This window comes from Agelaius phoeniceus, chromosome 6, assembly GCF_051311805.1.
Source record: "Agelaius phoeniceus isolate bAgePho1 chromosome 6, bAgePho1.hap1, whole genome shotgun sequence".
NCBI classification, from domain to species: domain Eukaryota; kingdom Metazoa; phylum Chordata; class Aves; order Passeriformes; family Icteridae; genus Agelaius; species Agelaius phoeniceus.
Window position 1 is genome coordinate 19201535 of NC_135270.1, and position 27729 is coordinate 19229263.

Below are 27729 nucleotides of genomic sequence, written 5' to 3' on the forward strand. Positions count from 1 at the left end.
CCAGAGCTAACGTGCGTGTCCTCGCAGACACTTGGGGCATTGTCAGGAATCAGACGGGTACCGGGGAGAAAACAAGGTCCTTTTGCAGAGAACACAGAGCGGGACAAAACGTGCCCCAGCCTTGCTGCTGCCTGCCTGTTCGAGGCCTGAAAGAGGGGCGAAGCGGGAGGGACCGGGGCGAAACCCCTGGTGATGCCCCAGCCGGTGACACGCACTGCCTCGTGTTGGAAACGGCAAGACCTGCGCTGCAGAGTGGCAACTTCTGAATTGCACCTTAGCTCATGCGGGGCTTGCCAGGCTCCAGGGATAAGACTGGGGGCATGTTTCCCCATTGGGATTCCTCCCCGAGTCCATGGGCGCAGCACAGCGGCCCTGGCACGGCACCGGGCGGGCACGGAGGGCAGCCCGTGACGCTCTCCCGCCATCCGCGAATGCACTACCCTGTCACTGCACACATCGTGGCTCTGGCACCGCCGCCGGGACTGGAAGCCAGCTGGGAACAAAGGGAAGAGCTGCAGGGCTGGGATAAGCGGGAGCTCTCCCCGGGACAGCACTGGCCGTGTCAGCAGGACATTTCATCCCAGAGATTAAGGGCTGAGCCACAAACTTGTTTGGAGCTGGAGGGGGAGCGAGGGCTGAGGGCAAAGCCAGCAGCGCTGTAGCGAAGCCCCTGGGCCCAGGGCCTTGCCAGAGCAGTAGTGACCATCTTGTGAGCCGGGCGGTCTCGCCGTTCCTTTAAAGACTCGGACGATGGCACCTCCGGAGCGAGGGCCCGGTGTGCCCTTCGCCCACCGCAGCAGCGCATCCATGCCCTGCCCGCCGCCCTGCGCTCAGCTGGCTCCGCGCCGGCCCTGCTCCATGCTGGAAGGTTTAACACAGCGGCCAGGGAGGTCCGAGCAACATCCAGAGCTTGGCAGCCAGCTGTGCAAGCACTGCTTCCAAACACACTCAGTCCCTGTGTGCTTACAGTCAGGAGAACGATTGAAGGATTTTTTTCTTTTTAAGTAAAATCTGGAATGTATAGTACTGCCTGGAAGAAGAGGGACTTGGTGGAGCACAGGAACCAACAGCACGTGTGTCCTGTACCCTGGCAGAAGCAGCAGTGCTGGTAGGGAGGTATCAGGGCAGTACCCAGCCATGTTACTTCCCACAAAAATACCTATTTTATAAAAAAGAGTATTTTCCATGGCTGTGCCTTCTTTTGTGTTGGCTCACGCCCGGAGGGTGGAGGGGTCGGTGTGCTCCGCAGACGATTTCTCTCCAATCCAGGCACCAGCCCTGTGCTGAGGAAGATGTAAGATACGTGACTTTTCCCCTACGGCTGCTGGGTGAAAACAAAAACCCCCCACACAGCATGCACACAAAATGACAACAGAGACAGCCTGTCATTGTGCGGGCTGTCACGCAGAAGAGGGGCTGTCCCCCCATCCCCCCTCCACACCGGCAATGGGAGAGCAGAGCCACGGATGAGTGTCAAAGCGCTCCAGCAGAACATGTAGGGAAATCCTTTCGATGTGGAATTGCCACCGGCTATCAGGGACCCTGCGCTGGGTTTTGCTTCCAAATCTTGCTCCAGATTGCAAAACACCCGTCGGAGCCGGGACAGCTGATACCGAGGGAGTTTCCAGAAGGGATGCAGAGCTCGTGCCTTTTGCCGGACAGCATGCATTATCAGTTCACCAGGGACGAGCTGTGTGGCTGCTGTTTGTCAGCGGTCACATCCGCACCCGAAGTGTTTTTTCTTGCCCAACAGCAGTCTGAATGAACCCGGGGGGGGGGGGGGGGGGTCACAACAAACGTGCCCGCTCCCCAGACGCGCTCTGGTTTCCGATCTGTTCGAGGAGGGCGTGTGTGTGACTTCACGCGGATGGAAGCCAGCCTGCAGACTCGACGCCTGGCTCTCTGAGTCTCCAAACAAGACTTCCCACTACTGGACAGCGCTGCGCCCATCCATATCTCTCTGTCTTTGGTCCTTGGCAAATCCTCCTTGAGGTGCACTAAAATTTTCAGCATTCCAGCTGTTTGCTTGGCTGCGGCTTGTAGGGTGATGGGCGGGAGTGAGCTCACCCCATGAGAAGGTGAGAGCTGGTCTACTGAGGATGTACAGAAAACCTTCAATTGCACGTCCCTTTTTTTGGGGAAGTTGCTGGAAGCAGACTCCCGGGGCCGAGGGACAACCTCCACCCCCTGCCACTGCGAGGGGCACTCGGGTTCGCCGCACGCCCAACCCAACGGAGAACAACGGAGGGGGGAAAATATACAAAAAATTAATGTGACACGGTGACATTTGATGCAGCGACAGGAGAGGCGGCAGTGGCGGGGGCGGCCGGGGACACCCCGACTCTCCCCCCGCCCCCTGCCCCGTCCCTCCCGCACCGCCTACGTGCGCCCCGACACTGCCCTGATGGCACGGCCCCGGCGGGCCGTACCATGGGCCGGGCTCCGGCGGGGGCGGAAAGGGGACGGAGGGGAAAGGGGGAGACGAGTGCCGGGGCCATGGGGGTCCAGTGGGCAAGGGGCTCCTCGCGGCCGGCGGCGGCAGGGCAGGGGGGCGCCGCCGGCGGCCGCCGGCCCGAGCGGGGCGGCGAGGGCGGGGAGGGCGGGGGTCGGCGGGGCGGGATGAGCGGGAGGCGGGCGGCGGCTCAACAGGTACAAATGGTTCCTCCCCGCAGCAGCAGCGACGTGCAGAAGCGAACGCGCCGCGCCCGCCGCTGTCACCGCCGGGGGGGTGGGGGGGCCGCCTGCTGGCCCGGCCCCGCCCCGCCGCGGCCGTCGGCGGACGGTGGCGGAGCCGCCATTGGCTGGAGCGGCGTGGGGGCGGAGCCGGCGGGCGGGCGCGCGGCGTCGCCATTGGCTGGAGCGGCGCGGGGGGCGGAACGAGGGGCCGCGGCGCGCGGCGTGGGCCGGGCCGGGGCAGAGCGAGAAGTTGGCGGCGGCGGCGGCGGGAGCGCAGGTGAGCGGCGGCCGCGCCGGGAGGGATCCCCCGTTCCGGAGCTGCGGGGCAACGCCGGCCCCGGGGCCGCACGGGCCAGCCTGTCCCGGGGGTGGGAGCGCGGAGCTGCATCTCCACGCGCCGCGGAGCCCGGGCACGGCGCGGCTCCCCCCTCCCGCGCCCCATCCTTCGCGCTGCCCGGTGTCGCCCATGCTGCAGGCGGGCCCCGCCGCCCCCCCCGTCACCCTCCAGGAGCAGGTGAGCCACTGACTAACGCACATTGTGCTCTCGGCGACTCCACTGTGCGTGTGACAGCGGCTAACCTGCTCCTCGGACATCACTGTGCGGCCGCCTCGCCTCCCCGGACCCGCGCCTCGAAGCCTCGACGCTCCCCTGCGCTCTCGGCCAGCCAGGTGAGGAGCTCCGGCGTGCCAGGGAGTCGGCTCCCCATCGGTCACCACTGTCCTGCCTCCAGCGGTTGCCCGTCCTCGGCTCTGCGGACCCCCAATGATCGGCCAGGATCGGGCGCACTCGCTCAGGGGAGCGCGGAAAGATGGAGCACTCCTGCAGCGGGGCTCGGTGTGTCCCGGGGAGATGGAGGGAACGGGCCGCGTCGGAATGTGGGTGCGAGTAGTTGGTGGTAAAGTTGTTCAGGAGGGATGGCGTGCCTCTCTCTGTTCTCTTGCTCTTCTCCAAAGTAAATAAGTGCTAGCGGACTCCGTACCAAGTTAGGGACGCATCATCCCGGCCGGTGACGTCTTGAGAGCCGGTCAGTGACTAACTGAACTGCTATTGCCAAGGGTGTGTTAATAGAAGAAACTCTGCCTAGTAGTGCCCTGGATGAGTCACATTTAAACAGACACTCTCTAGTCTGTTAAAGGAAAAGCAGAAATGAGCCTCACTTTCCTTTTTTGTTGCTGGTTTTTTTTTCCATCCCACCCCTCACCTTTGCTCGCTGTTTTCTTCATCTTGTGACAGGGCTCTATTGGCGGCCCGGCCCTGGCTGGGCATTTGCAGAGCTGCCTTGCCCAATGTGCTGTGATGTCACGCAGGGGACTCTGACTTCATGGCCCCGAGGAACAGGAAGGCAAGCCAGGCAGGGACTTTTCCAGCCACCCACGGTGGCTGTCACTAAAAACTGAGGAAGTGACGAAGCAGATGGCTTCTCCTACAAAATTATCTCTTGTGATTTTTTGGCTGCTGAAGAAGCTGGGTAGTTGAAAAGTGTATTTTCTCAAGAGCATCACAGCTTCATTGTCAGCTGAAGTTCCTAATATCCAGCTAGGATTCACTGCAGCTGCTGAGGTTCCCTGGAAGGGCTCAGGTATTCCCCCTACTCCTGGGGCTGCTCTCATGTAGCCCTGGGCTGTTGTAAAGGCTTGATCTGAAGGAATTGGCAGTGCTCTGGTCAATAACTAGTTAATTGCACAGAAGGCAGAGCAAGGTCCTCTGTTGGTAAAGTGTCTCTCTGAGAAGTTTTGCCTGTCCCTATCTCTCCTTCATGCTCTTATCATTTCTGCCTCTGGGTCCTAGAGGAACATCTGCTCTTCACAAGGAAACTCAGCTCCCTCTGTGCTCTGTGTTTCCGTAGTGCTCAAACAGCCTGGGAAGATGGGAAAACCAACCAAATTTACCTGAGATGCTTTCATGTTTGTTCAGAAGCTGAATGGGCCTTTTTATTTTTTTCTTTTTAATGGGGTACAGTGTTGGGTTGGGCAGACAAGTTTGCAGCTGTCTCAGGCCCAGATTGCTTTTTTTCTTCCCTACCTGCACCTACAGCATCATCCCACTTGCTGGTCCCGAGCAGGCAGGAGCACAGTGTAGCCACACAGAGAAAGGGAGGGAGGGAAACCTGGTATAAAATCCATCCATGTACAAGTGTGGCTGAGAGCTGAAACTGAAGGCCACAGTCCCCCTGCCACACCATTTTATAGATGACCATGCATGTAACAAACGTGTGTCTGAAAATAAAGGTGCTTTGTTTCTCTTTGAATGAACAGCCCTGCGTTTGGGACAGTGCTGGCTGATGAGCTAACCCCGGGAGATGCCGCTGGCAGGAGCAGCTCTGCAGGTCACCTGGCAAGGCCTGTCCCAGTTCCCATGAGCAGCACTATGGTATGAATGCTTCCGACTTCCTGCCACCAATGGAACCATCCTGTTCAGCTCCAGTAAGCAAAAGGAAGGGGTTGAAGTGAAGTTTGTTTGGTTTTGCCTTTTTTGTGTGTGTCTCCAGTAAGTGGGGGGAGCATCCAGCTCAATTCCTGTTTTTAACATTCTTCTGGCATGATTCAAAACTAACCTGCTGTGCTGTCACCCGAAGTCTTCAATAAATGTGCAAAACCAGTGTTTGAGTGCTGATTACTGTAATCCAGGGCATCAGCCCAGGTAAGAGGAAAGCTGTGCCTTCTCAGTGATGTGTCTGATTGCACTGCATGCCTGGTTCCTCCCATCTCTTATTTTGCCTCTGTGGCCAGCGAAGGTGGCTTGAAAAGGAGAGCGGAAGGGTGTGACATGGTTGTCCCTCAAGCAGAAAGCCCAGCATCAGCCCTTCTGCCCTGGCCTGGCTGCAGGGTGCTCCTGAGCAGTGAGAAGATACACCAGGGCTGTGATGCCCCTTGAGTTCATCTTTTCAGTAGCTAATAAACAGATTTGTAAGATGGTACTTAGCTTGGTTAGAAGAGTAGTTGTGTGCTTTCACTCCGAACTGTGAGATTTTTGGTGAGAGGCAGGGGAGTGCCTTACAGGAGGGGAAGATGCTGAATTTCAGGCCTGTTGAGCTGAAGGGACTCTTTGTGCTCTTCAAAGATTTTGTTCTTGTTTCAGCTCTTCATGGAGGGAAGGGAACAGGCATTACCCTTCAAGCACCACACGAAGAAGCGTCTGTTGTGTTCTGTCCATAACATGTCTCAGTGTCAGGTGAGCCTCACCGCAGGAGCAAGCTGCTCTATGAGGAACAGGAGTACATGAATTGTTTAAGAGGAAGTCAGTTAGTTAAATTCAAGCAGGGACTTATATAATACATCCTAAAAAAAAAAAAAGAAAGATTTCTGCTGGCAGAAGGTTCCATTGGGAGAGAAACTTGCTCATCCATAAACAAGAAAATTTCCCAGCCTCCTCTAGTGCTTTATGGTGGTTTTTTTTCCAGGGCAAGGTAGAATGCAGTCAGTCTGCACTCTGAGATGGAGAAAGAAAAATCATAATAGGAGAGCAGACAATGCTCCCTGCATGGACACACACGCCAGTTCAAACAGCTCTTCTTCATCTGCAGTGAGCTATGCTGGGAGAAGCTGTGCAGCCAGGAGCAAGCAGCAGAGCATCTGTACACCACTTGGAGAGCAAAACCATCGGGCATTTTCTCCTCCAGACATTCACACCTTTTCTTATGTAACTGGTGCTGAAGTGTGTGCTTTAAAAGCTGCTTGCCAAGTCCAGGGGCTGGGAGGCAGCACAAATGCTTCTAGCACTCTAGATGAAATTGAGGGGAGAAAAAAAAATATCCAAACCCAAACACCCAGGAACTCATACAAATATGTAACTGCAACTTGGGGATGGTTCAAGTGTCTGCAGCAGTGTTGCCCTGAAGAAACTGCACTGGCCTGGGGCAGTGCTGGCACCCAGACCACCATCTGATCAGGATGGTGAGGAGCTGACTGTCCACGATAGAGGGGTGAGGAGCTGGGGGCCATTTTTCTTACACAATATTAAAAAATAAAAAGAATCTAAAAAAAAAATCAGGTAGTGCAGCCAGGAAAAGGGTGCCAGGAAGGCTGGAGGTGGCTGAAATACTCTTCTGAATGGTGCGTTGTGCTGGCAGAACCTGCAGATTTATTAAAAAAAAAAGCCAACAAAAATGTGGACTGCTCACCAGTGAAAAACAGGTAAATCCTTCACTTTGTGATTTTCGGGTGGCACTGGAGCTAGCCAGGAGAAGCATCTGAGGAGAGAGAAGCTCTGAAGTCCATTCCTGCCCACTCCAGGGAAGGAAGAAGCTGCCCATGGCGCCTGAGGGACATGGGGACACGAGTCCCTGTGCAGCCAGGCACAGCATCCTCGAGCCACCCTGCACACTTGGATCCCTGCCTTGCCCACGAGCCAGTTCCCTCTCCAGTACGCGCCGTACGCTGGGCTGCTGGTTTGTTTTTTAAGGGAAAAAACAATAATTTATTTGCTTTGTTTTAATCTCATAACAATGGGTAATGGTAATTTCTTCCTACCACTCTAGTGGCCTAGAAAAGGACAGCATCATCTCCACTGTAGCAAGGAGGCTTGTCCCAGGGCATAAAATTTTAATTAGGAACAATCACGCAGCCTTGAAATGGGAATCGCGAGCAGCAAAAAAGTCAAACCATCAATAAAATATTCAATGGCAGAAATGTATTATTGACACAGGCTTTAGAGCAGCTAAAAGCGGGAGGGCGGGGGAGCGGGTATCGAGCCTCGCTGCATTAAATAACAGGCGGGGACCCGCGCAGGCCCCCCGAGCCCCAGGAATATAGGTCACCCTGGGCTGGGAGCTCCCGAGGTAACACAGGAGTTTATTGCCACCCACCTCTGCCCCACGTGCACCACAGCAGGGACAGAGGTGTTAATCAAAGTAATTTATTACCTTGTAAAACACTGCTGGCCTAGGCAGCAGCTGGGTGATGGTGGGTGGGACACAAAATGAAGAAAATCTGCAAAGAGCTACAGTCTTGAGAGTTAGCCCCTGGTCACAGCCCTCTCGCTAGCCCCATGCCCGGTTATCAGTAGGGGACACAGTTGATTTACTCTGTCTCCCACCCATGCAACAGTTCCAAATCCTGAGTGCCAGCCAAGGGGCATCAGCTGAAGGGCCAAATCTGCTGCGATATATATTTAAAATATCTTTATTTTCCACACCCTCCCACACCTCCCTCTAGGAAAGACTGGTGCTGGTTTGGCCTGTTATGATTATGACTGAACCTACAAAACTGATAAATAATATATAATCGTAACAGACGGGAAAAAAATCCCCCAGATTCAAATTAATTTTCTGTCCCCATTTGGAAGTACCATAGGTGATGACCCTTTTCTCTTTATTCCTGTTTATTTTGCAGAATGCAAGGCTAACAAATGTAACCCAAAAAATGAAAGATCCAGTTTTAAACCTGCAGAGGTCAGTTTTCTGGGATATACAAAGGATGTCCCATGACACACTGAAATCCAGCCATGTCCAGGGAAAGTGGGTTTTCTAATCTGCTTTTCCCTCCCCTCCCCAAGCAGCACTGAAATGCTCTTTGTACACTGTCCATCACCCACTTAGCAAGGCAGAATCTTTAAAAGCAAGAGTCCAAAAAAAAAAAAAGCACACAAAGCTCAAAAAGCAAACAAGCAGGGGAGAAACAGCTGCATGTAATGAGCATATTTTAAACTAATTTTCCTTGAGATACATGATTTAAGGAGGAGGGCGAGGAAGAACTTGAAAAACAACCCACCCAAAAAACCCCAATTCAAAAAAGTCAACTTTGAAATTGCATCTCCCTACTGTGGCAGCTCTCCAGTCATAACCTAAGACACAGCAGTACCAGTGGATCTCCCAAAAACGCAAACTTTAATCCTTTAATATTACTTGATCAGCCTGCTGGGCTGTGGTAGCACCTTGAAAATCAGCTTTGAGAGGGGAAGATGTCCCCAGGGACAACAGCCCAGCAGAAGCTCAGGGGAAATGGTGATGGACAGCAAGAGCTGACATTCCTGGCTGCTGTTATCCAGCTGCAAAGAGGCTTGGAGGCAAATGGGAAATTTCCCCTTACCTGCTCCTGTCTGCAGCTGAGCGCCACCCCCTTTGCCTCCTGTCCTAAAATGCTCTGAGCTGCTGCTGCTGTGCATTATTAAAATGTTGCCATGTTTCATCCCAGAGATGGCTGCAGCTCGCTGGAGACAAGCTGCATCCCCTGGCTGTAAAGCACTTCACGATTTAAAAAAAAAAAAAGAAAAAGGAAAAAAAAAAGAAAAGAGCACTGTGTGCATAAGAGTCAGTCAGTTATAAAATACTCACAGCTTTAATTCGGCAAATAGAAAGAGATGGCTCGGAATGGAAGAGGCAGTTGCGGGGTGCGCAAACCACTCGGACGCGTCCAGCAGGGACGGCTCACCCTGGCCACAAGAGCACACTCACACTCGCTTTGCTCAAATCCTTTCCCAAAGATTTATTGAAAATTGGATCTGCGGCGCACGGGATTTACATTCGCACAGGGAAGCAGGGTTTTACCGGGAACACTGCGCCCGAGTCACATTTTCCGCATACGACACACTGAAAACAGGCTCAGGGATCTCCCAGACAAACTCATCCCCTCCCCAAACTGCTTTGGTTTTGCAATTAAAATACAAGGTGCCCCACTGTGACAGATGAACAGAATGGTAACTACTGGCCATTCGAGTTAAAAAAAAAATCATCAGGGAACTGTCACCAATAGTATTTTGGTCCTGCTCTCCACTCACACCACCACCGGGGAAGGGCTCATTCTGCAATTTTTTACTTTAAAAAGAAGTTGAAAGATTAAATGAATTTAAGAAAAACAACTCCTGCTGTGTGCTTCCTTGAAGCGTGGTCTGTGGCACCATAGAAAGTGGTTTCTCCTACAGGTTTCTTATAATATACATAAAAAAAGATGGGCCAGAAATTTGTCTTAAAACTGTTTTTGGGCCTCCCTTGCCGCCAGTGAAGAGGCTGTTTGTCATGGCCCCACTTGCAGTGACGAGTTGCTGTGAAGTCTGTTAACTTGCTCCATCCAGGTGAGCCTCCTCGTGGGTCTCCACTGCAGCTTTGCTCCCCTAGTCAAAGGAACAATGACTTTTCCAGATGCACGATGGATCTTTTGAGGAGGCTATGCAGAATGGGCGCACTGCTGTTTTCTGTTCAATATAGAAACTACTTAAAAAAAATAGAAGGGAGTCACTTTCATCCTCAGGGGAAGAGGGTTGCTTTTTGAGATCAGTCTCTAGTTTTGCTTTACAGTCTGTAAAAATATTCTGTCTGGCCATCCACATCTATTCACAATATAAAGCAGTAAAAAAAATATAAAATATATATATATATATATATTATATGGTTTATTTATACAGTTACACTTTGAAGGCAATTGATCCTCCACTGCCTGGGACCTTCTACCTCCAGATGCTCTGCCTGGTTGATACAACTGCAAGATAAGAGAAAAAAAAAACACCTGAGCAATCCCACCATGGTGGGTGAGCACTTGCAAAAAGGAGAGTGGAAAACAGGATGTATGTGAGCACAAAGCCTGGACCAGGAGATGGGAATGCGGCTGCCACAGTGTCCTGAAGGATGGGTGGATGCATTGGGCTGTGTGGAGGATGGGAATAGGTTTTTGCTGGGGAAAAGGCGGCATAAGGTGGGAGGAGGATACCAGGGTGGAGGTAGCATCACCACAGCAGGTAGGTGTCCCTACTATGGCTCTCTTTTGCTGCACCCAAAAAACAGGTGCAAGGTGACAAAAGAGTCACGGGAAGTAGGAAGGGTTTTGGGATGAACTGGTCAATAATATGGAACAAAAGTAGCTCCTGTTAAAGCCAGGAGACAAGTCCTCCTCATCCTAACTGAGCAAGGCCTTAACCCTGGGGGTACAGAGTGGCAGGAGAGGGATGAGAACCATCCTCCACAGCTCCTGGCAGGGCAGAGAGCCAGGCTGCCAGTGTGTGAGCCCCTGGCAGCACAGCAGAGACTGCTGGAGTGTGAGCTTTGCGCTTCCTAATGGCATCTATAAATAGCTCTGGCCTCCCACCACCAGCACACGCTTGCTCTCTGCAGCCCATTTTGGGCAGCAAAAGCCTCTCCCCTCTTCCCACCCATCCTCTGCAGAGCAGCTCATGCTCCCAGGGCCCCAGTGGGACATACGCACCCTCAGGGTTCAGGCTGGACACCAGGGGCTCCGGCAGGGTCCTGGGATGGCCGAGGAGCTGCTTGGTGCTGACCTGGGGAGGCAAGTCTGTACCAGCGGTGGGAGAAAAACCTACAGGATGGGGAAAAACATCCAGCTCAGGCAGGGCTTGAGCCTTCCAGGCTTGCTGGGCACAGCTGCTGCAGTGCCACAGGGCAGTCATGTCACCCGCTCCGGGTGCTCCAGAGGAGAAATGACCAGGTCCCTTTCCGTAAGACCCCCCCACTGCCTCCTCTCATGCCTGTGAGGCTGCAGACAAGGCCCTGGGCACCACCCTTCCCTCGCCAAACACAGAAAGGTCATTTGCGGCCAGAGGATGTCCCCACCAGCCCACAGCCCCCGGGGACTGACGCAGGCCTTCAGCCACCTGCCTTCTGCTGCAGCCGCTATGGTGACATGAGCAAGGCTGTGAAGGAAAGCTCCCTGCAGCCACCTCAGCCCCAAAAGCAGCAATGCAGGATCTGACTCCTGTACATGTCTACGAGCAGCCCCCAGGCTTCAGTGGGGAGGAGGAAGGAGCCCCAGGGGTGAAAAATCTCTGAAACCCCGTGGGAGTGGTGAGCGACTGCCATGTCAGCACACAAACCCCCAGCTGCCTAATCTCAGTGCCCAGGGGAGAAGTGGCCAGCTTTGGGGCTGACCCCACGGAGAGGGAGGCAGGGAGCAGCCCCCGCGGCCGAGCCAGCGGCAGCGTGCTGACCTCCGTTTCTCCGGTAGGCTGGCAGCTCGCACGGGCTCGGCTCCGGCTGGGCGTCCTCCTCGGACCGGGCCTGCAGGACGGTCACCGTGGCCCCCGTCTGCTGAATAAACTGCTGCAAATTACACTGCCTCAGCTCCTTATTTAACTCCTCCAGCTCTTGGGTCTGGGCCTGCAAAACACACACCGAGGGGGAACAGGGTGAGCCGCACGTTCCCCCCATGCCCCCAGCCCGCCGGCAATCATCCGCTGGGGCTGCTCCCCGGCTGGGGCTCACCCTGCCGGTGCCAGCACAGGAAACCTCAGGGGTACTGTGGCTCAGCCACCCCTCTCTGAGGGCTGCAGGAAGGGAGGTGCCCAGGCAACGGGGACGAGGATGACGCTGGTTTGGGAACAGCCCTGCTCTGCTGCATCTCCACAAGAGGGTGCGAGCAGCCATCAAACGCGCCCGCTGTGCTGGGAGATGCCAAATGCAAATGATATGCTCAAGGAAAGATTCTGAAAGCATGGACAGCCTAGGGAAAGCCTGGATAAAAGCTTCCCCGTTTTGCTCCAAAGGGACATGGTGGGTAGAAGGCAGGAGTCATGCAGCCCCTTGATCCTTGATGCTGGGAGGCTGCAACAGGAGAGCTGGGAGGGCACCAAAGCTCATCCTCAGAGCTGCCATCTCCGCACTGTGCAGCCCCCCACCATGAGCCCAAGCCCTGCATGGTCAAAAGACTTTGTGCACAGGCACCACAGGAACCTCTGCTAAGCCCTTTGTGACTCCTTCATCCAAGATGACATTGACCCTTGTGCCAATGCCATCAACCCCACACATGGACCACTTGCTCCAGCACCATTGTCTGTGCTGGAGTGAGGTGATGCTGTGCTCCTGGAGCACCAGTCAGAAGGAGCATTAGCCCAGACATAGCTTGCACAGAGAGCAATGGGTGTGGGACCCCGTGCCAGTGGGGCAAGAGTGGTGGCGTCCCTCTGTCAGTGATCACTGCTGCAGAGAGCTGTGCACCCAGTCCCAAGATCTCTGGGCAGGTGAAGTAACCAACCCCACTCAACCCATAGCTCTAATGTGTTTGGAAAGCTGGTCCCACCCCTCCCTCAAGATCTTACCATCCCATGGGGTGGCTCAACCCAGTCTTATCTACCTGCAGGTTCTTTTCAGCTTCCTCCAGGGCCTTCTCCACGCTGGCCAGGTTGCTCTCCAGCTGGGTGCCTTGCTTGACCTTGGCCTCCAGGTCCCTTTTCATTTTGGTGGCCATGTCCTCCAGCTCTATGGGGCTGGGCATAGAGATCTCCTTCCCCCTCTTGGCCCTCTCGGCCATCTCCCATTGGATCTCCTCCTGCAGGGCTTCAGTCCGGATGCTCAGCTCATAGATCCTCTGGGTGTACTCCTCCAGGCTGGCCCGCAGGCTCCTCACCCTCTCCTGTCGCTCCCTCTCGCACTCCTTTTCCAGCCGGAGCTCACTCTGCCAGAACTCCTCCTCACCCAGCTCCGTCTCATTCCTCCGCACCACTTGCTCCAGATAGAGAATCTCATTCTCCTGGCCAGCAAGCCGGCTGCGCTCCCAGAGCCATAGGTCCATTTCTAGGGTGTCCCCATGGGCCTCCAAGGAATGCAGCTGCTCCTGCTGCTGCAGCACTCTCCTAAAAAGCTCCTCCTTGGAGGGCTGGACAACACCACCACCCTCCAAGTCTAGCCCATCCCGTGTTTGGTGCCTCCATCGGCTCACGGTGAACAGGTCGCTGGAGCCTGTAGGACCCAGGCTGAAGGTCATGGATTTTTTGGGCTCCCTGGAACGGGGTCCATCTATGCTGGTGAGCCTGGGCTTGATGGGCAAGCTGGCCCGGATGAACGTCCTCTCGGGAGCCTGGGGAGAGCCCTCCGAGGAGGGCCGCTCGGCCATGCTGGGGCCTGTCCGCCGCAGGATGAACTGCACGTCGTTGGCATACTGCCCGCACTTGGCCAGCGACTCCAAGGGACACTCCAGCGGCAGCAGCTGCCGCTCCTTCTCCCGCAGCTTCTGCACCAGCACATAGCGGCCCGTCTGACCTGCCGGGAGGAGGCGAGCACATCAGATCGGGAAAGCAGAGGCCAACAGGGGTGTGCTGAGGCTGCTGCCCCACAGGCAGTGCTGCTGGCATCCCCACCACCACAGAGCAAGACCTCCACCCACCCAAGGACTCCTTTTCCTAGGAAGAACCTGCAGATGGGGCACCCCCCAGCAGATGGAGATGGCTCACCAATGGCCCGTGCCAGGGCAATGACCACTTCTTGGCAGGTAGTTTGCTCCGAGACTCCACACACGACCCTCTGGATCCCATCCACCCAGACCTTCAGCTCCATCCCCTCAGCTGCCGGGCCTCAGGTGCTCTGGGTCATTGCAGGACAGGCTGCCTGTGGGGAAAAAAGAAACCAGGTTTCCATCCCAAGCCACTAACAAGGAATACAAGATGCTTTGAAAGCGGTGTCATTAAGTCATCATCCCATAGGGTGAATCCTAGACCAAGGAGTTGTTCGCTGCCGCCCTGTGCACAGATTGCACTTTTGTTGATGTTATTAAACACTGATATTCATCTGCAAAGAATTTTTTTTTCCTTATGTCTGGACAGTGGGTCCAAATCTTCCTGTGGTGGGAAATGATGAGGTCTGTGTGTGTCTGTGCGGTGCCCAAAAGATGCCCAGGTTATTTCTGCTGTGAGCACAGACTTTTAATGGGTTTTCTGGACTTTCACTACAATTTCCCTGAAAATCTGATAGAGTGGCACTGAGAGATTTTCTAAACAACACTGTAAAAGGCAGATGAACTGCTGGCTACCCACTTTTGCAATGATATAGAGGGAAAGTGCAGATAATGCACATTTTAATCTTTTCATATTTACATCCATCTCAATTTATCAGAGAGAGATTAAGAAATTAAAATAAAGCCTCTTTCTGAACAAAAACATGACCAAAGGTAGGGTTTGGGAGGGGTAGCCAGGCATGAACACCCATGACAAAGCCCAGGCTCTGACCAACACTGGGTCCAGCTCAACTCCCATCCAGTGGGTACTACTACCATAAAACAACACCTCTTAGCCTGGGCACACCCAACTCCTGTCTCTTCCAGCAGCTCAACAACTGCAACAGGCATAAATTAAAAAAATTAAGCACAAGCTGTAAAGAACTCAAATATTTGAGTTTACAGAGTTTTCAAACACCATGCAAAGATGTATCGATTTTCCCTACTATAGCACTGGTTTTGACACTATCAGTCTTGTCTGAAAGTCCTGGATGGAGTAACATACACTAAATTTTCAGGCCCTCCATCCAGGGGGGGTCACAAACTGCTTTCCCAGCTTCACCTGGCTGGTCACAGCCCCTCCCTCTGCTCCAGCTATCCCAAGTTTGCAGCCAGGCTGTGAGAAAGCTTGACCTTTGGTTAAACTCCACTTCTTCATTATTTTTTGTTGTCTACTTGAGTAATCAAAGGGAGGGCTTGAAGGGTCCTGTCTCCAGTGATGAGGAACTTTAATAGTGGTGTGAGAAAGGCAAGGAGAAACCAAGGAGGACACGGCTTGGTGAGGCCGTTCTGTGCAGGTGCCAGGTCCTGCTGGTGCCACCTCCCTGCCCACCTCCAAAACACGGGCACGGAGCAGCCGTCACAAATACCTCAGCGCTGAGCTCATGTTTGCCTTGGCCGAGCCACTGGGGAAACTGTGGGGCTGAAGGACACCTTGGGTTCGGCCCACCTCCCTGTAAGCCCCAAACCACTAACATTTGCACGATATAAATTTGAAGCTGCGTTTTGGCACCACTCCCCAGTCCTGTGTATTCAAGGCTGCCACCGTCCCCCGGCATGGAGCAAAGTCCAGGTGCCACTGTGGCACCACCCAAATCAGCCTGAAACCACTGTTGTTCACCCCCCAGCCTCCCCTCAGCAGCACCCTAACACCACAGCTGGAGAGTAACACACCCCATAGAGCACTCCCTACACCCCCCTTCCCTGCCCAGGGACCAAGCTAGTCTCAAATCCGCCTTCTTGTGCCACAACCCAGGATACGGGGGCCAGGAGCTTAGGAATAAACAAGAAAAATAAGGCAGCTCTTTGAGTCACAGCGAACAGTCTCACCTTGCTGGCAAAATCCGGGGCTGCCGAGCGCTGTGGGAGCAGGATGGCTGCGGGCACACGGGTGCCGGGCACCAGTCCGGGTTCAAACCAGGCACCAAGCTGTGGCCCCGCCCTGGCCGGCCTTCCAGGCAATCATTTACCAGCATCCCGGAGTGCGGCACAGCGCTGCCAGCAGGCTGGGAGACACGCAGCCAGCCTTGCTCCTCGTGCAGGAGGAACCCCCCAAAAAGCAGCCAGGGCATAATCCCTACTACGTTCTCCAGCACCCCAAAATCTAATGGATTTTATTGCTTCCTCAGAGCCTTGCAAGCACAGGGGGTCCTTGCTGTAAGCTCTAGGGGATTTGGGAGTTGTCTCCAGTTTGCTGCCAGATACAGGATGTTATCTGCCCCCTGGAAGAGGGCTGGGGGCTGCTCCCTTCCCTGCCTGCCCTCCCCCTGCCTTCTGGGGAGGATCAGCTCCCACTCAAAACCAGCCTTGCTGCCCCCTCTTCCCCCAAATCCCTGGCCTCACAAGGGAGCAGAGAGGATGAAGGTTCATCCTTGTCTGAGGGGACCTCCAATGCTCCCTGATCCCCTCAGTCCCTGCCTGGGAGGGACATCACAGACTGCACTCAGCATCTCATCCCCAATACTCCACCATGACAGCCTCACTCTAGTTAAAAAAAAAAAACAAATAAACCCCCATCAGGCAATAAACCTATAAACATTCACCTTGCCCCAAGCATCACCTTTGCTGTAACCTACTCAGTTCTTTACCACCACTCAAAACCACAGCAGCTGGGGGTGAGTCTCATTGCCCCACTTGCAAATAGACCCCCCTCTTAATGGGGTTCCCTGCCAGCCCCCTGCATTAATAGTGGGTGCCCTCGTTACACCACCAGGTAGGAGAAATAATGGGCTTTTTTTGGGGCAAGAATTACTTTTCTGGGGAAGAGCAGCTTTTCAGCAGAAGGTAGGTTTCCAGCTGCCTCTGTTTGTATTTACCCCAGGAGGTTGCTTTGATCATGAACCCGAAGGGCAGGCAGCTGCCAGGCCCTGCCCATGCTCCTAAACAGCACCAGGGAAGCCAGCAGGTGGCTGTGGGTGCCAGGACACATGACTGCTGCTCCCAAAGGCCACTCATTTTATTCTAAATAATTTTTATTGGAAGCAGATTAACAAAATGACTAATTTTCTGTTCCCTTTCCCCATGTGATGGGTCCTAAAATTGAGGGTAGGGATGATTCATGCCATGACTTCAACAGATTTCCCGACTGAAAGTCAGAATTTCAAATGCTGACACTAGAAAAAAATACTTCTTTAAATTAAAAATCTCAGATCCTGCAGCTTTATTTTGATTCCTGGCACTGCTGTCTCCCAGCCTCCCTGAAACTGTCAGGCTAAAGGAAGTGGAGATGAAGGAGTATTTCCTCACATGCAGGAGGATGTACCTCTTGCTCCTGCAAACTGCCATCCTGATGGCTGCTGGGACTCACAAGGGTCTGGTGACCTCCCCTGGACCTGAAATAGTAGAATATTGCCCAGTCACCCTCCTCACAAAAGTGAAGACCACTCCTGATTTGTAGGGCCACCTGCAAATCTCAGAAGCTGAGACAGCACCTTCCAGCCAAAGAGTGCAAGCACTTTGCAAGAGTCTGTCTAATATGTTTTGCCACACACAATAATAATAATTTTTAAAAAAATCAAAATCTGTTTCAGAAAAAACTCACCTATTTTGTACCCAACAGCAAGGCCTACTGCAACCCAAATACTAAAGTACCCCAAACATCTCTACCACAGCTCCGAAAAAGGACCATCTGGGACCAACAGGTTGAGATGGGCAACCTGCCAGCACTAAGGCTTCACTCATTTTTGCAGGTTCACTCACCTCCCTCACTGTGTCCACCCCCTGGCAGGGAGCTGGGTACAGGGCCAGGTGGCAGGAGAGGAGCACCACAGGAAAGGCTTCCAAGAAAGCCTAATAAAAAGTGAAAGGAATCCAGAGGACCAGCCTTTCGTGTCAGGGCTTGGGCTGAGGGTAGGGGCATAAAGACTCATAGTTAATAAACTGCATTAGTACTTGAGAGCAGGCTGTGATGAGCCTGCTATCCGTGAAGCACCAAGATGTCCATGGGGACCAGCAGCTTTGCATCCCTCTGGATGCAACCCAGGAAAATGCTGGGGTACTCTCAGTTGTTTTATTTCTACTTGGAACCTGACCCTCTGGCTCCTCTCCCACCCAGTGCCAGGGGGATGCTCATCCCAGCCATGTGCAGACACCTCAATAAAAAACCCAACCCAGCACATGAGTAAGCAGCAGGTGGGGAGGGGAGGGCTGGCCTGTGCTGCCATCCTCTGTGCTGGGGCGCTGGCAGGCTGGCTGTGACTCACTGCCCTGCAACTGCTGCAGTGACACATCCAGCAGCTATTTAATACTTCCTCAAGGCTCTCCCTGCTCTAAGCACTGGGGCCAGCTGCTGCACCAAAGGGGAGAGATGGTACTTGCCCACCTGCTGAAACCTCTGGTGGGGCAGAAGCCTTCCTGTTACTCTGGTGACCAACACAGAGAAGATCCATAAATAACTGAAGCCTCCTGACAACACCTGCAGCAGGTTGGAGGGGATGGGACATGGTCCAGGTTTCCCTCCAGACCACAAACTGTGTCCTGCTGCTTTGGGACCCTCTTTTGGAGTGACATCACCTACCCTTGGCTGAGCTGTTACAGGGACTGAGCGGTTCTGCTGGGCTCTCCATGCCATGTCCATCCCAGGACAGAAGGCAATGCCGTTGTCAGGGTTGACTGCTGGCCAGTCCAATGCTGAGCAAGCATCACCTATGGCAAGGTTTGATGCCGTGGCACATGCCAGGCTGGCAGTTCCCTTGCTGGGCAGAGATGACCATCCACATCTCTGAACAAGCTGTCTGTGCAGCAGACTCTGACAACCAGCCACGGTCACTGCCACCACAGCTGGGAGCACCAGGCAAAGCCCCAGCCACTTGGTGCACAGCTTTTCCACCATTCCAGCTTGTCCTGAGGATGCCAGCCCCAGGATCCTGAAGGAACACATCCTCTGGCCCAGTGCAAGGCAGCCAAGAGGGTCACCTACCAAAGGCAGCAGTGTCCTGTCCTTTGGCGTGGGGGCCACCAGGGTGCGGCTGGGACGCTCGCAGCACAGAGCTCCAAACTGGAGCAGCAGATGGGTTACTTCATCCCAGCACAAAGAGTTGACAGGGGTTAAACAAGCTCAAGAGGTGACAAACAAGTCTTACCAGAGTGGTCACAGCCCAGAGAGGCAGCTCTTCATCCTTCCACCATTACAGGGAGGGTGTGCAAGTGCTTCTCACACCCAGGCCTAAGGAAGCCACCAGATCTTACATAAGGCAGCCACAAGTACCCAGGAGCAAGGAAGCAGCCAGCATGGGGCTCTAATTCACACCCAAGCAGCTTATTTAGGGGTGGCCACAATAGCACCATATCCTCAATTCACCCATCATTCCCCATCCAGCTCCCTACTCTGACATCTTGTGCCTGACAGAAAGCCCTAAAAATTGGCAAATGACCAAAATGGTAATTTAACCTGAAGGTGCACTTTTACCAGAGATGTGTGGATGAACCTGAGCCCAAACACCTCCCAAGGGTCTGCTGCCTTTCAATAGCAAGCAGCTTCTGCTGGGGGCATCCCACAGCCCATAATGCACACTTGGCATCAGCAAAAGTTACATCCGTGTTTCAAGGGCTTTTTGCACTAAAGGACATCAAAAGGAAAACTATGTGTTGTGGCATTTGCATGCTCAAGAACTAAAGCATGATTTGAGCCAGAAATCACAGACCACCACCAAAATCTTCTGGCAATCCAAGGGGGCACATGTCCCACACAAGGATCTTGCAGGAGCTGCCCAAAGAGACAGAATTCTGGAGAGCCATAAGCACCACACCAGCAAACCCCCATTAAGAGAAAAATAGAGGCTTAGAGATTTTCTGCTCCACTTCCTCCCAAAAATTACAGACTCATGTTAACATGCCTGAGGAGGCTGGCCAATGCTGAGCAGGGCAGGAAGAGTCAGGTACAAATCCTGCCCAGGGCTGTGACGCAGAACGGGGACGATCCTCAGGGTGATGGCCTTTGGCAGGGATTTAGGGAAGGGAGGCTCACATCATGACTGGTGTCAAAGACACTCGCTACATGCCACCTCCACTGCCAGGATTTCTGCTTTTCAACCCAAGCTTTTGGGTCTGCTACAGCATCAGACCCACAGGGAAACAGAAGAAACAGAAACAGCACTGTGAAGAAGCTGGGAAACCTTTTCTCCCTCTTAGACAAGATTAAGATTTGTGGCCATGCCAAGTCAGTATTGAGAATCATATGAAAACATCTAGAATCACAGCCAGTGACATTTTAGGGATGATTACTAGTCAGTCCACCTCACAGATGAGCCACCAACCGAAAGCTCATTATAAATTAAAAGCAGCAAAAACACCCCTCCACCTACTGCACACACTCACATTACAGCGCTTCAGCCTGGAAGCGGAAGGATCATCTTTCACACCTGCATGCATCATGTTTCTCCCTTGCAGCACTAATGGCTACTGTCCGTGGGGGGAGAGCTGGCAGGGCTGGCTAGGAAAAAGCCTGCCCTAAACATGAAGGTTTGCAAGGGAACCATTAGCAGCACCTGCTATTCCCGTAACCATCACCATCAACCCCAGTCCCACATGTGAAGAATGACTTCATGAAAGCAGCTGGAAATAAATCCGTAGGTTCTTCCCAAGGGGGAGAAGCAAAATTAGCAACAGTGTGTCGATTAGAGGGGAAAGAGGAAAGGCTTTTACACTCCCATGCTCTTTTCTTTCTTGTGCAATTGAGTGCACCCTGATGCCATGCCCAGGATGGACCTAGCTTTGCCCCCAGTACAGGGGCAAGACTAGGTCTCGGTATCTTGGGGCTCTAGGCTGATCTAGATTAGGTTCATCATCTTTAGGGGATGAACCCAGCTCCTAAAAGGCAGGCTCTGAGGGGTACTTGCCCAAGCATCCACACAAACACAACCATGGCACTCATATGCCAGTAGGTCCAGAATCCCTGCCGTGTTCATCTTCCACAGCAGTCAGTCATCAGGGAAAGCACGATGCAATTTGTGAGTATTGCCCTGTTATTACACACAAGCCATTCCCCAAGTCAGAACACAGCTTGTATTTCTCACCACGCAGAACACAGGAGCAATCTTGAGAGGCAAGAGCCTGTTCAAGCCCTGGAAATACTCTTCCCCAGCCAAAGAAGAGAACTTCCATTTCCCCCACCTTCAAGGGCAAGACCCAACCAATGAGGTCTCTCTCCCAGTGCCTCCAGAAGAGCCAGAAAGGACCCTTTAAAGTGCAGCTTCCTTGAGATGCTTGCCCAGTCCAGCCCAGAGGATGAGATGAGCCTTGACCACCTATAATGTGAGCAGAGACAGACACTCTCCCTGTCTCCTGTCAAATTAATCAACAATTTCATCCCCATAGGATTACAGGAAAATTCAGGCTCTGCAGCTGTCCTGCAAGTAGGACCAGGGACATAAAAAAGCCAGATGACCTACAAATATCTTCCCTCCAACCGGCCTTCCAGCTTCTAGAAGTGCTGGTGTCAGCCATCAGCAATCCTCTTTCCATTCCAATTCTCCTCCTTCAGGAGAGGGTAATTAACAAATTAGCAAATGCACAACCAGGGATAAACCTTCCAGATTTTATTCTCCACTTTCAGAATAACTTTGCAGTTTCCTATCCTGCTTCAGAAAGCAGCCACATGTCAAGGACATACTGCTGGGTGTCCAGAGTAGAGGATGCACAGATGAACATGCAGGTGCATGCTGTCATGGATATTTATTTATAACTTTGTAGGATTAAAAAGGATTTTAATGACCCTTTGCAGAGAGCTGAATAGGCTCCTTTCTCTCACATGCTCAGACACAAAGACAAATAAACAAGAGATTCAGAATGAATCCTGGCTGAAACCTTTGATAAGACCCTTGGGTATTTTAGAAGTCTCTGCTTTCACGCTACCTGGCACATGACTAATTAGGTGGAGGTGCTATCAATCACTGCCTGAACCCACCCAGAGACAATAAGCTCTTTAAGGCAGTAAAATCATGACATATCTCTGGAGAGGCAAGTGCATCTGGGACATCCATCCAGGGGTACAAATCACAGTCCTACAAGTGAAGGAAATCACCGCTGCATGACCAACTAATCCCCCCAATTGCCTTGCTGGACTTTTGGTTGAAGGGGTTTTAATGCCTGCAAAGACATTAAAATGCCTCCATCTCTTGCTCCATACATAGGTCTAGCACTTAAGGACACCTGAAGGATCAAAATGGGATAGGAACATGAGCTGGGGACTGGGCCAGCACTCCTGCCTGCACAGAGTGGGAGACTCAATAAAAATACATTGTTTCTTCTGAAGCATTTAGGGACTTAATCCTTATGCAGCTAATACTCACATGGGGCTGCTTTGGGGAAATACGTACTTTTGAACTTCCTAACCCAACTTCTTTATACTCAGCAGGTCATTAAAAAGCCAAATGAATTCAAAGAGGACAATACCAAATCCAATGTCTCATCCCAGGCAACCTTCAAACTGCATTAAGGCAGTCAAAAAATACTTGAGAAGGAGTTTTGAGGGACAGCTAGTCCTAAGCATGCAGCATCAAAGATTCAAAGCCATGTTTCTAGCACCTCCACTCCTGGGTCCCAATGATGCTTCCCTTCCAGAGTGGGAGAGCAAATGTCCTTTTCCAACATATAATGGTGAGTTTGCAAGATTTTTAAAATACTAGAAAGAGCAATAGAAAGGTCTTTAAAAAACCAACAAAACCATTCAAACAACTACAGGAATCCTTTATGCACAAACACCTATGCTGTGTCTCAGCTTTTTTTCCCCCACAAGTGGGAGTACCTTGGATCACATATGATGTGGTGCAGCCTTGTGCCCAGGCTGGGTGAGCCCTGGGAAAGCGTCACAGAGCCACTCTTTTGGGATGGGACCCCAAGGACTTGACAAGTTGCCCTGAGAAAGTCCCATCCCAAAGGAATCAGGGCAGGGAGAAGAGGAAGGAGAGATGACCTCAGAGCAAGCCTGGGAAACACCTAACTTTCTACAGGCACAAACCATCAAGCAAAGACCTGGGCACACTGGTCAAGAGTCCAGGGAGACCAAAGCTGCTCTCTGACAATTAAGCTGTTCCTCAGAGAACAGTGTGTTTGTGCTGCAGGAACCAGCCCGCACTGATCACAACATGCAAAGAGGTCCATCCAGCATTCCCACCACAGGTATGTTTGGCTCTTAACAGAAAGGAGTGCTGACACCTCCAAACATTGCCAGAACTTGGAAAAGAAAATAAAAATTGGCAAGTGAAAACAGCAACCACAAAGCCTCCAAAAAAACCAACACAACCCATCTTTATTCTTATGAAGAGATGCCCATGGTGTTTATCCAACCTGCTGCACTCCACCAGCTGCCTCAGGCAAGCATCCAGAGGCAGAGACCAGCTCCCTGCTGCACACTCACATTTCCTGGGGAAAGCATTGTTCACAGCAGGAATCTTTAAACCAGCAAGAACCCTACAAGTGCTCTCCCTGTCAGACAGCTTCACAACACCATCTGGGTGCCAATGGTTTACCCAGGCTGGCAGGAATAGCAGGGACAAAGGGGAAGCTGCCACTCACTGGGCTTCCCTGCCATCACAGCTGCTCTCCTGCAGGATGCTCTAGGTGCCTCCAAAGTCCCCACTGTGCTCAGGAGTGCAATGCTGGGTCTAACACCACAAAGGACATCCATGGGAGGCTCTGGACGCCAAGGGGCTGTTGAGAGCACTGTGACATTCCACTGTCATGCAGGAGGCACCTGAGAGGACACAGGAAGGGTTGAGCATGAGGCTCCAGAGATGAAGACCTCCAGCAGGTTCTGTGTGCTGTAGCAGGGTTAGGAAGTAGCAACAAAAGAAGCCTTCATGGCAATTCAAAAAGCCTTCATGCAATTGTCCTGAAGTTTCCACCTATGTGTTTGGTTAAGAAGTGTTTCAGGTTATTTTCCCCCCCTCCCTGTGCCCTCCCTCTTTTTTTTCTTTTTAAAGCAACAAGTTATTCTAGATGACTAGCCTGGGGCAGTTGGAAGCACCCCAGCCCTCAAGAAAGTGCTGACTCCAGCCCATAAAAAGCCAGACAATCAGCCACTTTTAGGAGCTCCTGAACTTGGCATCTGAAAAATGGAAGGACATAAAAATGTTAGCAGTCCTTTATAACAGGATTCTGTTAAAAACCTTCAGTGGGGCCAGGCTTAAGCTTTAATTTGAATACACAGGTTTGCAAGGGCGTAGACAAGCTGAAACAGATGGAAGAACATCCTTTAAAAAGATGCTCTTGAAAACAATGCATACACACAGAGCTGAAACCTAAAGTGTCCCTCATGCCTTTATTTAGACTTGGGCACAGAGCAACCCATTGTCAAACAGCACCTGGATTTCTCCCTAGCTCACCACAGCACCCAACCTCGCATGACTCCAGAAAATACTCTGCTCTGAAGCCTTGGCACACACATCACTGCCTCCCAGCCAGGAAGGATTAACTCTTTGTCTGGAACTGCTCCCAAAGCATTCCCTCCCCAGCACATGGAGAAACAACAGAACATGGGCGTAAGTCAATTCTGTGCCACCACTGGAGGGTTTTCCTATTGAAGATGACATGAACAAGACAGGACAGAGAGATGCTGAAAACCATGAAAAGGATGAACCAGTGTGGACCATGCAGATGCACTCAAGCAATATTTCCTTGCAGCACATGGCGACAGTGAAGGCAACCACAGGACACATCTCCACTGTGGAGGTGGACAGCACACACATGTTGCCAGATTATTGCTCAGGTCTGCCTCTTTAAGACCTGGGTAAAACTAATTTCTATGTCCCTCTCACACTCATTTGCAAAGAGTTTTATATTTTAGAGCAACTGGCATGCCCTTGCAGGGAAATAGTGCAGGACCCTGGGAACTGCAGTGCTCAATGCTGTGAGTGATGGATACCCGCAGGTGCTGCAAGCAGCAGTCCCTGGCCTCGCAACTTTGTACCACACGGTGGAAGAAAGGCTTCAGGAAGATGTGTGCACTAGTGGCAGCTTCTGGATTTCCACGCCATTTCTTTCGAGAAGGCATGGGGAAGCCAGCAGAGGTATGTGGAGAGGGAGTCCAGGCATCGTGCTCAGGCTCCCCCAGCAGATAACTGGGATGTGGGAGGATTCCTGGCATTCCAACGGCATCAACAGAAGGTAAGAACATCCCCCCTTCCCCACAGCCCCTTCCTGAGAAGACACCACCGGCACTGCCTGATAAGGAAAACAAGCAGCGTTTGGAAGACGCTTCCCACTCCTGCCCACTGCAGATACAGCATGTGCTCACGGTTTGCTCCCGTCTCCCTAGGAAGAGCTGCAATTCCCGCCTGCTCCCCGCAGCGCTGCCCCTCGAGGTGAGCTGACAGGTGTGTGCAGCACCGCTGCCCCATGCCGGCAGCCGCCCGGCCCCGCCATCTGACAGCGGAGCTCTGGCATTCGTGCTCCCACACGCTGCCGGGGCCCGGTGCCTGCCCGGCAAGTCCCGGCAGAGCGCGGCCCCGTTAGCACCGACATCCCGGGGAGCTGGCCCCGGCTCACGGCGAGGAGCAGCCACAGCTCCCGTCTCGCCTCTTTCGACCATTTCTCACGAGTTTCCGCCTGATTTCTCCTGAAACAGCCATCCCAAGGGGAGTGCCATGGGCTGTGCCTGAGGCAGCCACTCGGAGTGAGAGGCGCACGGCTGTGACCCTTTCTTTTGTACAATACCCTTGAACCCACGTTTGGGTTTTTAACCTGCAATTACAAAGTGCTGTTGCAGGGCAGGGAAAAAAAAACCAGGAGAGGAGCTCGGTGTCCCGTTCCCCCCCTCCTCCTCCCCGCAGCAGGCCACAAGTGGAGTTACGAAACAACCTGCCAACCTGCCGGCAGAGTTCACGGAAGGCATCAGAAGTATGCGGCTGGAGCCTGGCTCTTATCGAGGAATTTAACCCCTCTCCTCGGGGAGACGGAGACGTCCTGAAGGGAGAAAAGACGGGAGGTTTTGCCCCACGGATGCGAGGGGAGGAGGCTCCTGGCACGGCCATCTGAGACCCCCACGCCGCCTCGGCTCCTCCGCTGGGGGCTCTGGGCAGCGTTTGCAGCGCCGGCGGGGCCCGGCTGCACCGTGCCGGTGGCCGGGGCTGCTGGGAGTGCCTCGGGCAGGCGGGAGGCAAAGCCACCCGGTTGCTCGACCGACGGGGACACGACAGGGGCGGCACCGAGCAGGTGGCAGCGGGGCTCGGGTCTCGCCAGCGCCGAACGCCGCTCCCTGTCCCCCCAGCCCGGGCTCTCCTTACGGGATCCGGGGTTACTGCGGCGCCCTGCCCCAAGCCAGCTGCTCGCCGCCCCTGCCCCACTTCGCAGCCCCGTGGCGCTGTCCCCCACCCCGGCGGGCCCTGCCAGGCGGGCGAGGCGCCGGCTGCCCCGGGGACGGCTCTCGCCGCGGACACCCGGGGCCAGCGGCCCCGCCTCAGCCGCAGCGCCCCTGCTCGGGGCCGCTCCCGGCGGTACCGGCCCGGCTGCGGCAGGGCAGGGCCGCGCCCGGTGCTGCACAGCAGCGGCAGCCCCTGCCCGGCCCCGCCGCGCCCGAGCGCACTCACCTGCCGCCGGCCCGGCCACGGCAGCGCGGCCGCGGCTCCGGCTCCTCTCCTGGGCGGCGGCAGCAGCGGCGGCAGCCGCTCCGCTCCGCTCCCGTCCGCTCCGCAGCGCGGAGCCGCGCCGGCCCCAGCGCCGCCCTCCGCGCCCCGCCCCGCCGGCCCCGCCCCGCCAGGTGAGCGCCGCCCCCGCCAGGTGAGCCCCGCCCCACACACGGAACTCCCCCGCATCATCTCGGCTGTTTAAAAAAAAAGTCTGAAATTCCCCTTAAAAAAAAAATCTTAAATTCTTTTAAAAACTCCCCCCAAAACCTTAACATCTTCTCTTTAAAAAAGTCATAAAACCTCTCTAAAAAACCAACAGATTAAAATTCTCCTTTAAAAATAAACCTTTAAATTCTCCTTCTTATTTTTAATAACTCACAAATTCTACATTTTCCCTCTGAAGTCTTAAACTCTCCAATAAGAATTAAACTCTATAAAAAAACTTTTTAAAAGTACTGAATTCTCCTTTTATTTAAAATGTTATTAATTTATATTTAAAAATCTGAAAACATTATCATGTTTTTTAAAAGAATACTTAAAATCTCCTTTCCTAAAAAGAAACCAAGCAAAACCACCCTGTATTTCCCTATCCCTGACTCCTGGCTCTATGGGGCTGTATGGGCGGGCTCATTCCTGCCTGGAAGTGCTCAGCCTGTCCGACAGCAGGGCCCAGACCTCCACCTGCCCCAGCAGGTCTCTGGGTAGAGCAGAGAAAACAACCCCTTTCCAGAGAGAAGAGCTTGCCCTGGTGCACGAGGAGGGTGCAGCCCTCGAGCCCCGTGCCCTTCAGCCGGCCGGGGGCTCAGAACGCCCTAAACCCGCAGAGAGATGACAGCAGGGAGACAGGTTCAGCCGGTTTTGGAAGAAGCAGGTGTCTGCTGCCACGCTGGAGGCTTTGGAAACTTCTCACCTCCTCTCTCTGTCAGCTTTTCCCATCCTATCTCTCAAAAAACCCACCTGAAAGCTCCCCCCCCCCCCCCACCCCGCATGCCAGTGTCCTCCCTCCATGGTCCCCCAAGCAATGGGGATGGCTGTGATGGCATCAGAATCCCATCCTCAAGGTCTCTGCTGGTGAAGGTGCTCCAACAAGACCTGAGGAGGTGAAGGTGCTCAGCAACCCCAGTGCCGGACACACAGTTACCTCTATATTTCTTTATCCAGAATATCTTGTGAAATGTCCCACTACTCACCAGAAAGGATAACCCACCCATCGGACCCAGGATCCCAAGGTGACTGCTCCAAAACAGATCTCGGGTTTACTGCTCCACCACAAAATGTGTGCCAATTTTAACCTATGGTCAGAAAAATCCCCATCTCATGCGGGCCTTATGATATCCTTATC

The 27729-nt window shown here is 53.4% G+C and overlaps 1 protein-coding gene and 1 long non-coding RNA gene across 5 annotated transcripts in view; one reads left to right on the forward strand and one right to left on the reverse strand.

Annotated features, from left to right (window-relative positions):
- Positions 1 to 2873: 2873 nt before the first annotated feature.
- On the forward strand, positions 2874 to 5277 carry LOC129121800 (uncharacterized). The gene is made up of 3 exons (XR_013182737.1): positions 2874 to 2953; positions 3248 to 3511; positions 4933 to 5277. It is a non-coding gene; the product is annotated as an uncharacterized LOC129121800 (long non-coding RNA).
- A 3807-nt stretch (positions 5278 to 9084) lies between these two features.
- RASSF7 (Ras association domain family member 7) overlaps positions 9085 to 27729 on the reverse strand; it is a 33794-nt gene continuing 15149 nt past the window's right edge. Inside the window, exons 1-6 of one of the 4 annotated variants that reach the window (XM_054635303.2) lie at positions 26349 to 26503; positions 13787 to 13940; positions 12691 to 13595; positions 11549 to 11717; positions 10810 to 10920; positions 9085 to 10089 (exon numbers count right to left, since the gene is read on the reverse strand). In XM_054635303.2, the coding sequence (XP_054491278.2) occupies positions 10058 to 10089; positions 10810 to 10920; positions 11549 to 11717; positions 12691 to 13595; positions 13787 to 13889 (1320 nt within the window). In that variant the 5' untranslated portion in view covers positions 13890 to 13940; positions 26349 to 26503 and the 3' untranslated portion in view covers positions 9085 to 10057. Of the gene's footprint in view, positions 10090 to 10127; positions 10921 to 11548; positions 11718 to 12690; positions 13596 to 13786; positions 13941 to 26348; positions 26504 to 27729 lie in introns of those variants that run through there. The other 3 variants (XM_077179969.1, XM_054635302.2, XM_077179968.1) reach the window with 3 other exon arrangements.